The sequence below is a fragment of the Pleurodeles waltl genome, chromosome 8 (assembly GCF_031143425.1).
Source record: "Pleurodeles waltl isolate 20211129_DDA chromosome 8, aPleWal1.hap1.20221129, whole genome shotgun sequence".
NCBI classification, from domain to species: Eukaryota; Metazoa; Chordata; class Amphibia; order Caudata; family Salamandridae; genus Pleurodeles; species Pleurodeles waltl.
Genome location: NC_090447.1, coordinates 790,726,723 through 790,742,869, shown reverse-complemented (window position 1 = coordinate 790,742,869; position 16,147 = coordinate 790,726,723). Strand labels below are relative to the sequence as shown.

Genomic DNA, 16,147 nt, shown 5'->3' with positions numbered 1-16,147 from the left:
CCGGGATCACCTTAGAATGCATGAGAGCACTCTTATTACACAGTCTAGAGTTGCACATAAAACTCAGGCACCAAAGACACGCCTCATGAGAGTCCATGACTGACGCCTGCTTCCCACATTCATGCACAGCTTGAAATCTGTCATAATCGGTGGGGGCAACAGTCCACAAGCACTCAGAGAGTTTATTTAGAAGTCGCCAGAAAACCAACAAAAAACAGGAGTATCTACATCGTAAGGCACAGAAGAACAAGTTACTTACCTTCGGTAACGCCTTTTCTGGTGGATACATTAGCTACCTGTGGATTCCTCACCTAAAGAATTTTCCCCACGCGCCAGCATTCAGCGGAAATTTTCTTCTAGTTCTGCACGTCGACGATGACGTCACAATTGCCCGACTCCCACGTGACGCCTTATGACATCATCAAGGCAATAAGAGGTCCTCGTCGAGGTGCAGACGTTAGTTATCAGCATTTTTTTACGTGCCTTTGAGGCGAACAGGAGAACATTAACACTACAGATGTGATATGAACACATCAATCAAACTTATATACCAACATTTATTTCCACTAATATGAAACATAACCAATAGAAATAAACAACCCACTGCATACAATCCTACAATACGAAATATATGCATAAATATATACATATATACACGTCCTTTTTTTTTTTTTTAAATATATATACATAAACAAATATATACACATATATAAATCATTGCATCAGAATATACGTATGTACAACATACAGGTGCTCACCAAAGGAAATCTTGGTAAGACCAGCCAGGCAACGGGGAGGCGGGTGTTACCGTGAGGAATCCACATGTAGCTAATGTATCCACGAGAAAAGGCGTTAACGAAGGTAAGTAACTTGTTCTTCTGATGGATACAACTACCTGTGGATTCCTCACCTAAAGAATAGAGTCCCAAAGCAGTACTGCACTCGGTGGTGGGTGCCTGAATGGTCAAACCAAGAAATCCTGCAGCACTGAGCGTGCAAAATGGCCATCCATCCTAACTTCAGAGTCCAAACAATAATGCTTGGCAAAAGTGTGGAGGGATGCCCAAGTTGCCGCCTTGCAGAGGTCAACCACAGGAACACCTCTAGCTAGGGCCGATGAAGCCGCCTTAGCCCTGGTGGAATGGGCTCGTAGCCCCACAGGAGGTTCCTTCTTTGCTAAAGAATAACACAATTTGATACAAAGAATGACCCACCTGGAAAGCGTTCTCTTGTGGACAGCTTTGCCTCTCCTCTTCCCCACGTAACCGACGAAGCGCTGATCGTCCTGTCGACGAAGAAGCTCAACGCTCTTCTTGGGTCAAGTTGGTGAAGCCTCTCTTCCTCCTTTGATGGATGAGGTGGAGGATAAATGAAAGGGTGTAACAACCTTCGGTAAGAAAGCTGCCTTGGTCCTTAACAACACTTTGTCCCTGTAAAAGGAAGTATTTGGGGGTTCCACACTAAGAGCCTGGAGCTCACTCACTCTTCTAGCAGATGTAATGGCAACTAGAAAAACAGTTTTTAAAACCAAAAGCCTCAAAGGACAAGAATGCATCGGTTCAAACGGTGAACCCATAAGAAAGACCAACAATAAGTTCAGATCCCACTGTGGCATAACGAATGGAGTGGGCGGAAACTTGTTAGTGAGACCCTTAATGAACCTCAAAACAATTGGGGACTTAAACAAGGAGGGTTGGTCTGGAAGGCACAGAAAGGCCGACAGCACAGATAAATAACCCTTAACAGTGGCAACTGCACAACCCCTCTTTTTCAAGGATAACGCAAACGACAGGATGTCAGATAAGTGGGCACGCAAGGGATCAATTTGATTCTCTCCACACCATATCACAAATTTAGCCCACCTGCTTGCATAGATAGATTTGGTGGAGTGTCGCCTGGCCGATAATATAACTTCCACCACATCAGGTGGGAGAGAAAAAGTACTCAGATTGCCCCGTTCAACCTCCAGGCATGTAGGTGCAGGCTCTGGAGGTGGGGGTGTAGAACCTGCGCCTGCGAGAGGAGGTTTGCCCTGTAAGGAAGACGGAGCAGAGGGTACAGAGAGAGTCGGAGGAGGTCCGAATACCACACCCTTCTTGGCCAATCCGGAGCTATTAAGATGACTTGGGCCCGGTCTTGGCTGATCTTCCTCAGGACCCGAGGAATCAAGGGTATGGGGGGCAACGCGTAAAGCAACTGACCCTTCCACGACATCTGAAACGCGTCCCCCAAAGCTCCTTGCACCGGATACTGGAGGCTGCAAAATGACGGGCAGTGAGCGTTCTCCTGAGTGGCAAACAGGTCTATCTGTGGATACCCCCACACCTGGAAGATGTAAAAGGACCAGGTCTGGATGAAGACGCCACTCGTGATCGGTCGAGATGCGCCGACTGAGACCGTCCGCACGCACGTTCAGAACTCTGGCCAAATGGTTTGCTACCAAGCAAATCCGATGGTCCTGGACCCAGGACCTGAGCCATAGAGCTTCTCTGCAGAGAAGATACGACCCCACTCCTCCCTGCTTGTTTATATACCACATCGCGGTAGTGTTGTCCGTTAGGACTTGAACCAACTGACCGCGAAGGGAGGAAGGCCTTGAGAACCAGACGGATCGCCCGCAATTCCAACAGATTGATGTGAAACCTCTGTTCCACTGGAGACCAATGACCTTTTACCTCCAGGTCCCCCAGATGAGCACCCCACCCTAGAGTGGAGGCATCCGTTATCACTGTGGCCATCGGAGGTGGCAGCGAGAACGGCTTTCTTTGGGAAAGGTTGCCATCCGCAGCCCACCATTGAAGATCTGCTGCAGCATCTCTGGAAATCTTTATCGATTCCTCGAGATCTCCTTTGTGTTGAAACCACTGCCTGCGGATGCACCACTGAAGAGCCCTCATGTGCCAGCATGCATGAGTGACCAGCAGAATGCAAGAAGCTAACAGACCGAGCAGACGAAGAACCTTGAGGACTGGAACGACCGCTCCATTCTGGAACATTGGAATCAACGCCTAAATGTCCTGAATCCGCTGCAGCGGAGGAAAGGCCCGATTCAATGTTGTGTCCAATACTGCCCCTATGAACAGGAGGCGCTTAGAGGGCTCCAGGTGAGATTTGGGCACGTTCACCAAAAAGCCCAGATCGAACAACAACTGAGTTGTCGACTGCAGGTGACGCCACAGGAGCCCCGGAGACTTGGCTTTGATCAACCAATCGTCCAGATAAGGGAATACTGCTATCCCCCTTCTTCTGAGCTCTGCTGCAACCACCGCCATCACCTTCGTGAAGACTCAAGGTGCCGAAGTAAGACCAAACGGAAGGACCACAAACTGATAGTGTTGCGACCCCACCACAAACCGGAGATACTTCATGTGCGACTTGAGGATCAGGATATGAAAGTAAGCATCATGCAAGTCGACAGACACCATCCAATCCCCTTCGTTCAACGCCAAAAGAACTGTGCTAGGGTCAGCATTTTGAACTTCTCCTGCTTGAGGAACCAATTCAAAATCCTAGGGTCCAGGATTGGCCTCAACCGACCATCCTTTTTGGGGATTAGGAAATATCTTGAATAACAGCTCTGACCCCTCTCCTGCTCTGGAACAAACTCTACTGCACCTTTCGACAAAAGGATTAGCACTTCCTGTTGTAGTAAAAGAAGATGGTCTTCCGAACAGAAGGATGGGTGGGGAGGGATGGGAGGGGGACACTCCTGAAAGTAAAGACTATAACCTTTCCCCACAATATCGGTGACCCGGAGGAAGAGGAAGAGGCAGAGTGCTGCTGGGTGGCCCCTCTAGTACAAACTCTACCCCTGCCCCTGAATGATCTATAAGGGTGAGCTGTCGAAGGTTGCTGTCCTACTGCCTGGAATCTCCCTCGAAAGGAAGAGCCACGCCCAAACCCCCTAAACCTCCTAAACAATCTCAAGGAAGTGGAGGTGGATGCTTGCAAGTCCAAGGATCTTGCCGTGGCCCTATTCTCCTTGAACCGCTCCAAGGCAGATTCAGCTTTTGCCCCAAATAGTTTATCCCCATCAAAGGGCAGGTCGAGTAGGGTTGTCTGCACATCGGGAGAGAATCCTGAAGACCGTAGCCAGGCATGTTGTCTTGCCGCTATGAATGTGCCCATAGCCCTGGCCACAGAGTCCGATGTGTCAAGCCCAGATTGGATAACCTGGGTCACTGCCGCCTGAGCGTCCACCAAAAGGTTAAGCACCTCCTGAGGCAATGTAGAGTGTGTCTTGGCCTCGTCCATGAGAGCATAAATGTACCTTCCCAGGATACAGGTAGCATTTGTTGACTTGAGGGCCATGCTACATGAAGAGAACGCCTTCTTAGCAGATTGGTCCATTCTCTTGGACTCCCTGTCCGTGGGAACCCCTGGAAAAGATCCCGGAGCAGAGCGTGAGGAGCATGAAGACTGCACTACCAAACTCTCCTGAGTCGGGTGTCTGGACAAGAACGCTGGATCTCCAGGAGCCACCCGATACCTCCTTGCAACAGACCTGTTTACTGCCGTCGAAGTCACAGGCTTCTTCCACACTTCCATTATTGGGTCAATAAGTGCCTCATTAAAACGGAAGAAGCGTCTCTGCCACAGCTGAAGAAGGATGCAAAAACTCTGTGAGAATGTTCGTCTTAACACCCGCAGCTGGAAGAGGAAGGTCAAGAAAATCCACCGCCTTCCTGACCACCGAATGGAAAGAGGCAGCCTCCTCAGTGTACTCCCCTGGAGATGCCAAGTCCCACTCTGGGGAAGTGTCCAAATCACTAGCCGTGCCCAAGCCTTGCAGGTCTCCCAGGGGCTCCACAATCTCACCCTCCTCCAAGAGCTGCTTCTCATACTCTTGCTCCTCTAACAGCCTCAGAGCCAACCTCCTGGAGCGGAGCCTGGATTCAATCCTTGGCGTCGATAAGGCATCTGCCGGCGCCGAAGACCTCGGACGGCATCGACCATCGGATTCATTGGACGCCGGATCCATCGGCGCGTAGGCTTCTTTAGAGTAGATGAAAGCTGCAGCAAACTCATCGGCGCTGGGGCAGTAGATGTCGTCGGCGTCACAGGTCTTCTAGGTGACGCCATCAGTACCGGCGCCGAACCAGCACTTCCCGAAGGAAGGAAAGGCATGAAGGGCATCCATCTGTATGAATCCGGAACACCCATGTCATAGGCCAATGGACCTGAAGGTCCCGAATGACCACCTCCCGGAGCTATGGTGGCAAAGATGTTGAACATCGCATTAAGAAATGCGGCAGGGTCTGTGCCTGGTGCCAGGAACACCGGATAACCTTGCAGAGCCGGTGCATCAGGCGAAGCCGGCGTCGGCTAGGGCATCTCCGTCTGAGCTGGAGAGACCCCCGGCTCCTGGTGAGGATCGAATACGAAGACCGACAGCGGAGACGTCGGAGAAGTAGGAGTCGTCCGAGGCAGAGTTGTCACAGTCGGACTAACTTCCCAAGTCGTTCGACGCCGAGCCGACTGCGACCTTGAGCGGGAACAGTCCTTACTTGACCGGCGCCGTGAATCATGCTGCCGTCGGGAGTCCCGATGTCGCCTGTGAGATTTTGATTACTTGGAAGAAGACTCACAACGATGATGTTTTTCCTTCTTCTTAGACCTTGCCAGGAACAACTTGGCCTCCCGCTCCTTGAGAGCCTTCGGATTCATGCGCTGACATGAACCGCACGCTTCGACCTCATGGTCAGAGCTCAGACACCACAAACAATTCTCGTGTGGGTCTGTGACCGACATTCGACCTCCGCACTCCCTACAGGGTTTAAAACCCGACTTCCTTGGCTGAGACATTGTTACACACAAAGTGAAACAGTAGCTCCCCGGTAGCCTCAAAGAAAAAAACGTTACTCGAAGGCACGGAAAAAAGGGAACTGACGTCTGCACATCGACGAGGACCTCTTATTGCCTGGATGACATCATACGGAGAAGCGTGGGAGTCGGGCAATTGTGACGTCATCGTCGACGTGCAGAGCTAGAAGAAAATTTCTGTTGAATGCTGGCGCGTGGGGAAAATTCTTTAGGTGAGGAATCCACAGGTAGTTGTATCCATCAGAAAGAAAGAAACTGACATCTGCACACAAGGCTGGCCCTTTCAAGTGGCTCCACTTTCCCACTTCCGGAGAGGTAGGGAGCCAGCATGGAGATGTACAATGGCATTTAGATCGGCCACAGGAGCATTCTTGTGGAACAATTTCCAAAGCCAGTCTGACACCTGGGGAATATCCAAACGTGAGGATTCTGTGGTTAGAAGTATCTATCAGAATGATAGTTTTAATAAAACAAGTCAAGGTGGCCCATGTACTTTCCCAAGGGGTGTTTTAATAAAAGTTCTAATGCAGTAGGGATCATATCAATGGGCTGATCCTGGTTTGCCAGAAATGACAAGGGGGCACTGGAATCCATCCACTTTTTTTTATTTCACTTCAGATATTGAGGATGGGCTTAAACATTTTTTTCAATGGACCGAGGCACTTACAGTGACTCTAAGAATGCTAAAGTTACAGTTTGTCACAGTTTAGTGTAAAGCATCCAGAAAAAAAACAATTCTTATCTGGTTAAGGTCATCACCTAATAATGCAAAAGGATTATGTTATTTACCCTGTATGCATCTGTTCATGGCATGTGGTGCTGTAGATTCACATGCTCCGCATACTCCTGTATTCAAGTAGGTCTGGAGTGGTGAAAGTTGTTTTTCTTAGAAGAAGTGTTCCCAGTCATGAGATTGAGTGACTTCTCATCTCAGTGATATTGCACATGGGCCATCCACTCCTTTGCTGGATTGTTTTCCCGCAGGCAGTGAGAAAAGAGTGCAAGGATGGGATATATAGAGAAAGATGTCCATGCAAGAAATAAATATATATGTACATATACAAAACAATATTGTAACTGTAATGGCCACAGGTGTCCGGGGAGGAGTGAGGGAGCATGTGAATCTACAGCACTATATGCCACAAATAGATGTTTATCAGGTAAGTAACAATCCGTTCGATGACATGTGTGGCTGTACATACACATGCTCTGAATAGACTGTAAAGCAGTCCCTCCATAAAAGCGGTGGCTAGCCTGTAGGAGTTGCAGTTGACTGGATAAGTGTTTGTAGCACAGCCTGGCCTACATTGTCTTGCTGGCATGCTAGCACATCCACACATTACTGTTTTGTGAATGTGTGTGGTGTAGACCATGTAGCTGCCTTACAAATGTCAGCTGTTGGAATGTTTCTAAGAAAAGCCAATGTAGCACCTTTGTTCCTAGTAGACTTTGCTCTAGGGTATCAGGTAACAGTCTCTTTGCTTTAGCATAACAAGTTTGTATACACAAACTGGCCATCTAGCTATGCCAGAATTGGATACTGGGCTGCCTTTACACGATGATGAAAAAGCCACAAAGAGCTGTTTAGTTTTCCTAAACTCTTTAGTTCTGTCAGTGTAAAACATGAGAGCTCTTTTAACATCTAGAGTGAGAATGGCTCTTTCTGCAACAGAATCAAGTTGCAGAAAGAAGACGGGTAGTTCAACAATTTAGTTTATGTGAAACTGAGAAACTACCTTAGGTAGGAACTTAGGATAGTACGAAGGGCTACCTTAGCCCTATGAATCTGGAAGAAAGGTTATCCCAAGGGTAACCCCTGGAGCTCAGTAACATGACTTAGTGATGTGATGGCAACTAAGAAAGCTACCTTTCAAGAAAGGTATTGAAGTTGACATGAATGGAGTGGTTTAAAAGGAGGACCCATGAGTCTGGTGAGTACAGTGTTCAGGTACCACAATGGTGCAGGGGGAACTCTAGGTGTAATGATGTGTTTAAGGCCTTCCATGGAAGCCTTAATGGCTGGAATTCTGAACAAGGAAATATGTTGTCTGTTCTGTAAATATGCAGATATACCTGCAAGATGTAGGACAATGGAAGTGTACACTAATTTTTTTTTTTTAAATGGATCAAAAAACAATCTCTTGAATAGTAGCTTTCATGGGGTCAATATGTTTGGGTTGACAGTAGCAAAAGAAACGTTTCCATTTTGCAGCATAACAGGGCCCTGAGAATGTCCATCAATTCCACAGGCAAGCCTAAGTAACCAAACTCTAAGGCCTCACGAGCCATATTGCAAGGTTGAGTGATTAGGGGTCTAGCTATCTGATTTGTCCTTGGTTTTGAGTGAGAAGTTCCAGTCTGTTGGGGAGCTTCTCGTGGGGGACTACTGACAGGTCCAGAACTGTGGTGAACCATGGTTGATGCGCCCAAGTGGGGCTACAAGGATCATGGTGAAAGACATTTACCGGATTCACCAAACCAGAAATGGAATGAGAGGTGGAAAAGTGTAGGCAAATATTCCTGACCAATTCATCCATACAGCGTTACCCTTGGATAGAGGGTGTGGATAACTGGAGGTGGAGCTTGTACATTTTGAATTTTCTGCTGTGGCAAAAAGGTTGTGTAAGGAGTTCCCCATTTTGCAAAGTATGATTGAAGGACTTGTGGGTTGAGTTCCAACATGTGGACTTGTTGCTACAACCTGCTGGCCAGGTCTGCAAAGTCATTGTTCATCTCAGGGAGGTACTCTGCCACCAAGTGAATGTGGTAGTGGAGGGCCGACTTCCATATTGTCTGAGAAAGTTGTGATAGATGAGTCAACCGTGCACCTCCGCCCCACAAAAAACTTTCTGTAAGTGATACATGGCTGTCATGTTATGACAACCTTGTGGGAGAGGTGAGGAAGAAATGCTTTCAGGGCAAGAAAAAAGGCCTAAAGCTCAAGGTAAATTATGTGTAGTGACTGGAGATTGAGATCCCAGAGGCCCTGTACCGTGAGGTCTTGAAGGTGGGCACCCCAATCTGTGAGTGATGAATCTGTGGTTAATGTGACCAGAGGCACAGGGTATAGAAATGGCAGCCCTTTCAAGAGGTTAGTGGTATTCTACCTTTGCAGAGAGCAGTGAGTCTGGTGGTCTAACAACACTAGATCTTCCAGGTAACCCTGTGACTGACACCACTGACGAGACACATTGCTGTAGGGGACGCATGTGAAGTCTGGCATGGGGAACTATGGCGATACAAGACGCCATCATCCCCAGCAGACGCATAATTGCAATGACTGTGTAAGTATGTTTCTCCTGAAATTGAGAGAGTAGAGTCCGAAAGTTCTAGACACGAGCCGGGTTGGAATATGCTAACCCTAACTCTGAATTCAAGATGGTCCCTAGATAAGGTTGTACCTGAAGAGGCTGATGATGAGATTTGTAAGTGTTAAAAGTGAAAACCAGGCCACTGTCAACTATGTGTGTTTTTGGCAATGGTGTAACACGCTAGCTTTAATGAGCCAGTCATCGAAGTGAGGGAACACATGAATGTTTTGCCTTCTGAGGTGTGTGGCAACTTATGCTAAGCACTTTGTGAAGACTCTGGGAGTGGTAGTGACGTCGAATGGAAGCACCTTGAATTGGTATTGTTTGCCTGCAATGAAGAACCTTAAGTATTTTTGATGTGCAGGGTGAATTGGTATATGAAAGAAAGCATCCTTTAGATTTAGAACTGTCACAAAGTCGCCCTGCTATACTAGTGGAATAACGTCCTGAAAAGTGACCATGTGGAAGTGTTCTGACAGGATGTATTTGTTTAATGGTCTGAGGATGAGTACATGCCTGAGAGATCTGTCCTTTCTTAGGAATCAGAAAGTATAAGGAATATACTCCTGCGCCTTGTTGTTGTAATGGAACCGACTCTATGGCCCCTTTGAGAAGAAGGCATTAGATCTCTGGCTTGAAAAGGGTCAGGTGTCCCTGAGATAGCCTGTGAGTGTGAGGTGAAATATTGGGAGGAGTGGTGATAAGCGTCAGACAATAACCATGTTGGATAATGGAAAGGACCCATTGGTCCGAGGTAATGTTGACCCAGTGTGAGTAAAAATGTTGCAGTCTTCTGACTAGGATGGTCAAGGGGGAAGGTGGAGGACGTTACTGCTTGGCAGTGGAGAAAGAGACGCGTGAGGTGGAGCCCTCCCCTCTCCCCTTATTACAGGTACCTCTATAAGAGCCTCTGCAGAAACTTTTAGAATAGGTGGATTGCGGCTGCCTAGGATGCTAGGTGGACACCTCAGAGATGGAGGGTTTGTAGGAACCTCTGAACCCAGGGAAACATAAAGTAGTCTTTGTGTAGGGAACTGAAGGGCACCTATGGCCTTAGCAGTGTCTGTATCTTTTTTAAGTTTCTCAAGTGTGGTGTCTACTTGAGGCCCAGATAGATGCTCCTTATTAAAGGTCACATTAAGGACTGCCTGCTGGACCTCAGAATTAAAACTGGAGCAGTGCAGCCAAGTATGTCTGTAGAGAAGGACGCTGTGATTAATGCTGAGAGCTGCAGTGCCTGCGGAACTGAGTTCCTGGAAATCATCTGCCCCTCTGCAACTAACTGCTGCCTCCTTTTATGCTGCTCATCTCATAAGAACTGGAGGAGCTCCTCCATTTCATCCCATTGAGCCTTGACGCACAGGGCTACTAAGTCTTGTGAGCTGGCGATACACCAGTGATTTGCGGCCTGTGCGGCAAATCGCTTGCCAGCAGCGCCAATCTTTTTACTCTCCATCTCAGGGGGAGGACAGTCCCCAGTGGCCTGACTAATGGCTTGCTTACAAGCTGTGGTGGCTACAATGGAGTCGGGTTGAACCGGAGACCTAGAGTAGAGAGAGTCAGAAGGAGCTGGCTTATATCCATCCTTGGTGTGATAACCCTAGAGCAGATAGGTGCTTTAAAGATCTCCTCTGCATGGCAAAGAATGCCAGGGAGCATAGGGAGATATTGTATGCCCTGTGAACGGTAGACAGTGTATCATACAGGAAATCCTGCTCAATTAGGTCCTTATGCAGCTCCTTGTTTTGGAATGCAGCTGCCCTAGCTACTACCTGCTAGCATGAGGTAGTGTCTTCAGGCGGTGAGTGGCGTGCAGGATCATAAGTGTCCCAAGGGTCTGCATTGTCTTGAGGCCCCCCAAAACCCCCAGTGCAAAACAAAGGAGAACCCTGGGATTTGTAATCTCCCGGTGAGGGTGAAGTGGGAGAATGGGGAGAGGCATTAGGTAGCGGTGAAGTAGGAGGTGAAGGAGGAGGTGGTGGAGGAAGAGATGGATAAGGTCGATGTAGAGGACTAGTAGCCTTATCCTTTGTCCTCTTTTTGGCTGGTAGAGGAATATCCAAAGCCTCCAAGAAAGAGAGCTTCTGCTTGAGAGAAACAGGAGAGGAAGACGTGGTTACAATCCGACCTGTACCCTCCTGTAATTAGAGGCGGCACTGATAAGCATCCATGGTTTCCAAGATGGGCTCCACAGGAGAAGGGGAAGTAGAAGATTAACCTGAGTCTATGTTAAGAGGATTTTGGCTCTGATTATTTATATGCCGAAGATTTTGGTCAGTGCGGTTTGGTCAGCACTGAAGTGCAGGCTGATGGTTGTCGGTCCGAGAAGAAAGAAGACGCCAATGCCAATGTCAAAGTCTTGGACTTGTCAGATAGTTTTAGTGAGGAGTAGTCACTCAGCTCTTGACTTGGAACAATTCTTTGAAGAAAAACAAATTGCATCACTCCAGACCCAACACTAGGTGGCAGAAGTATGCAGAGGATGTGTATCTACAGCTACATATGCCATCAAACCTACTTTTTACAATTCCAACTTCTGGCGATGTTAACAATAAACATAAAAATATCCTCTCACCTCATGGGGTTTTCCTTTTGATTTCACAGCAACAGGTGGTGTTTTGGGACGTACCGTTTCTTAAAAAGAAATAATAATAAAAAAAAGAAAGTGTGTGTGTGAGTAAGAGACATGGACGACGGTTCCTCTGCAAAGCAATCAGTTTCCCCATTTAATAAAATTCTACTAACCGCTCATTTCTAAAAGTAAAATATTTCACTTTGGCCTTTTGTAAACAATGTTAAAAGCTTTCCTTTTTGAACGTTTACAAGGCTAAACAAATGGCAGTGCTTATTTCAGAACTATCATTCCTCATAGTAAGACAGGACACATTTTAATTTCCATGATCAGAAATACTACACCCTTCCTCTTGCATGGTAGTGTCCTCTTCCTTACAAATGCTACTGATGGAAACTCAATGCTCTTCTAAATACAGCCAAAAGGTTTGGATGCATCAGTGTTGCTCCCATAAAAAAAATTGTTGCAGGTTATGCTACCTTTCATTTGAAATGAAACACAAGAACAACATGCAAAACTTCTCAGAATGGCACAAGTATATTCCATACTTGTAGTAGGCGTTACAAATGAGGGGTCATATTAAATAACAGAAAACCATTCTGAAATACAAGTGCCTTCCCTGCTACAGTCATTCTTCCATGACGCTTTGAGATCATTGCCATAAACACTTAAACAAATAAGAAGTAATCAAAAACAAAAAACAAATAACACTGGCCTCGGCTAGACTATTTTCTACCTGATTCACACTACAAGTTCTCCAACTTAAAGCTAGGTAATTTGGTACCAAGAAGTACATCATAAAGAACAAAACTAAGGACAGTATGTGAACTATCCATTACAATATTGGAGGGTGACACACTGACAAGGAACTTTTATAGAGGAAATTAATGGCTGTTGTACTTAGATACAAAAAGATTTAAATTTAAATTAGATTTCAAGATTTTGATAATCAAAAGAAAGTGCCAAGGATGGATGGAAATAACTTGCGAATATGGGTGATACCTCATTGGGATCATACGGGTAATGTACTAGAATAGATGACAATTGTGATGTATTCATTGAGATAGATGCTCCCTGTCTCATGCTGTGTGCTTTGCCATACCACCCCTTTGTGGACACAAATACAACCCCTTACAGGCACTACTGGATACCTAATATATGGCTCTGCAAGTTTGTTTTGCAGTGTGTGTATATTTGCCAATATCAGTGTCTGCCAACGTGAGAAAGGGGACCAGTCACTCTTCCTCTGTCTGATCCTCTAGTTATCCTGTCCAATATTTACACCACACAGCAACATAAAACTCTCGCTTTATTGTCCTTCCCCTCCATCAACTCCCCTGCGTCCCTCTCTCACTTCACATTTCCTCTTCCCACTCCTCTCTTTCATTCAGAGCCCGCCTGGCGCCCTATACCATCTACACCCCACCTCTGCAATCCATCTACAGAAGAGTGCTGGCTCATTGTCGTTGTAACACTGCACATCCTGGAAAGTCCAGTTATTAACCACAAAATCATGAGTCGGTGGTAATTAAAGTACCTGGTAAGTCGTTCTCCTGTTTGGAGCCATTCTTAGCGTCCTTCTCCACAGCATGCTGCTGAGCTGCTAGTGCAGTGAGCTGTGCAGACTGTCTGATGAGGGAGACTCGATAAAAGTAATTTCTCCAGAATACATCTTCTTTGACACTACAGGAGGGAATTAACAAGTGTTATAACACTATGCAACATGAAATATAATTAACAAAAAGAGTAGGACATGTTGACATGTCAATACTATTTTTGCACACAAAGGGTCGTAACCAAACAGGGAGCACACCTGAAGTTAGAATTCTTTGGGTGCACTTCTCTATTCATGCTTGTACACATTGTTTGTTAACCTTTACTTATCCTACACACTTTCCACCTTCCATTTAATTTACTAATCCTATCCTTACTAGGTGCCAGATCTCCCTCACGCTGATTGGCTGACTGGGAGATAGCACTGAACAAGACAATTGTCCGATTCTCTGCAATTTGTTTTACCCAAAACATGATGGCCTGATTCAGTCGTCCTCGCCCTATGCTTGGCCCAAATCAAGGTTTCACTAGTTCTTCTGAGGGTGGTGTTATTAGGCATGTGGGTTTTCCATGGGTTTGAAAAGAAATTCACAAATTAGAGACCACGGAATGTTTTTGATTGGCGCCAGAGGGAGCATTTCATAGATGATCGTCTGCAGTATTGGGCTCTGGGGCAGAGGGTACTCAGGGAAACCTACCAACCCCAGACATTTTTGAAAAACAAAGTTATGGGGAATCCACAGTGATGAATCCCAACATGTTTTATTACCCAGAATCCCCCGTAACAAACTATGGGTAGAAAAATCATAATTATTCCATTTTCTGTGAAATAAAACTACGGAACTTCAGAGAGATGGCTAAATTCTACCATTCAAGGTTGCCACACGTGGGTGGGCTTTTTACATGGGACAGTAATATGACAAATCTATGACCCTGTGAATATCACAATGACACTATATTGACTTCACAGGGTTCCATAATTGGGCTGCTTCTCTTTTATTGGTAGCAGGGTAGGAATGCTGAAAGGTTGGCGTTCTGACGTTCCCCACACATTCCTTTACAGAAATGTGAGGATTTTTTTTACCTATGTATTGCATTCTGGGTAAGAAAACGTGGTGACATTCTCGCAAGCCACACCGACCATGACTCCTCCAAGTATATAATGTTCAAGTATGCCTGGGGTTTGTAGGTTTCCTTGAAAGTCCAGACACGAGTGTCTTTCTTAGGTGTAAATTTAAGATAACGTCCGGCACCTCACTGGGGGCAGATGCTTGTGCCCCTGCCCCTAGGAGAAGATGGATACTATTTGGATTCTTTCTTAGGCTAAGAAAAAAATCTAAACAGTGTCCGGCTCAATGCTAGTGTGCAGAAGTGTGTGTCTGATAAAATGATCTGATCAACTCCATGGAAGCCAGATAGCATATATGGTCAAAGGCAACACTGACTCATATGCCCTATGAAAAACACCTAGGATTACTGTGTTCCCTCAGATTTCTCGTGCATGCATAAATCAGTTATGTATTAGTTTTGTATATCACTAATCAATCAGTAATGGACACCGAAGCGGCCTTGCTCGAACAATGAAAGTATTGAACAAGGCATAGAGAAATCTAAGAAGAGGTAAATGGCATAGATGGTGCTACCCTTTCAAACCATTCACTTTAAAGCAAATGGGTCTATTTTCCAGTCTAACTTAAGGCACAAAATGTAGAGTTTATTCTAAACATGCATGTATGACTTTTCAACTGGGGGGGTCGTATATAAACCACGCTAACATACATATGTTTTCATTGCAAAGACCTTTGTGCTTAGGATGGCACAAGAACTACAATAACAAAATATTGCATGTTTCATAAACATTCAGTCATACAGGTTATGCTGTAAAATACACATTGAGGAATGCAAAAATTGCTTTAAGAAGCTATGCATTCTTATTCTCCATGCCGATATATCTGAAACCGAGAAGGTATATATCCATGATAATATACTTATTTGTGCAACATTTGAGAACGTGTTTCATGGGAAGAGCACTTTTAACTTTGGGGAAAATATGGGAGTGGGTTTTCATTTTATGATTTTTGTTAGTGGGCTTGAACAGTGCATCAGCGTGAGAGCGCTATGCGAAAAACGACAAATGTAATGGGTAATATCGTATGTAAACATTAAAAGAACATTTAAACGTCAAAAGAACAATTAAAAGTTGTTTTACCTATTGGCAATAAAGTGTATCGTTTCCTCTCATACACGATAAAATGGTCTTATAATGATTTCCAAGTGTCAATATTTCAAAATATTTTAAAAATAAAGGCAGAGGTAAGCATGGGAGGGTATTTAAAGAAACATTTTCACTTAGCAAATCAAATGTTCTGTGTACATTTGTTTTGAAGTGATTATGCTCATATAAGAGTGATAGATGCCATGAGTGCAGTCCTATATGTATATCTCAAGCAGCCTTAGCATTCATACTCAACCCAGTTAGGAAAATCGATCACCCTGGTGAGCCGGATATGAAAGGGTTCCTGCCCGTCTGCTCCCTCCATCCTAAAAAAAACCTTCTTTAGCTTCTGGCAGATTAAGACAAGAGTTAACTGTTAAGTAACAGTTTTTCTTTTCACAGAACGTATACGAATGATTTCTAAAAACGCATGGGAACTTCATTCTCAAATGTTCCCACCCACTTTGACGTCAAAGTGAAATGAAGACGATGAAAGCTCCATTCCCCACAAGCTTTGGCAGGGCATGCACTATTGACATGTAAGACAGCTGACAGATGAACCTCCGGGACTCCCAGCTTACACTGCATACATGCCCACATTTCGAGACAGGAAACAGGAAGCTAGTGAAAATAAAATGAAGGAATTCACGTTCCTCATTGACTAAAACTGAA

At 45.5% G+C, this 16,147-nt stretch overlaps 1 protein-coding gene across 1 annotated transcript in view; it reads right to left on the bottom strand.

Moving 5' to 3' along the window:
- The window catches only part of SYAP1 (synapse associated protein 1), a 112,462-nt gene that overhangs the window by 19,304 nt on the left and 77,011 nt on the right, over nt 1–16,147 (bottom strand). The window contains exons 6-7 of the mRNA XM_069205037.1: nt 13,244–13,389; nt 11,710–11,768 (exon numbers count right to left, since the gene is read on the bottom strand). Coding sequence (XP_069061138.1) covers nt 11,710–11,768; nt 13,244–13,389 — 205 coding nt within the window. The remainder of the gene's footprint in view (nt 1–11,709; nt 11,769–13,243; nt 13,390–16,147) is intronic.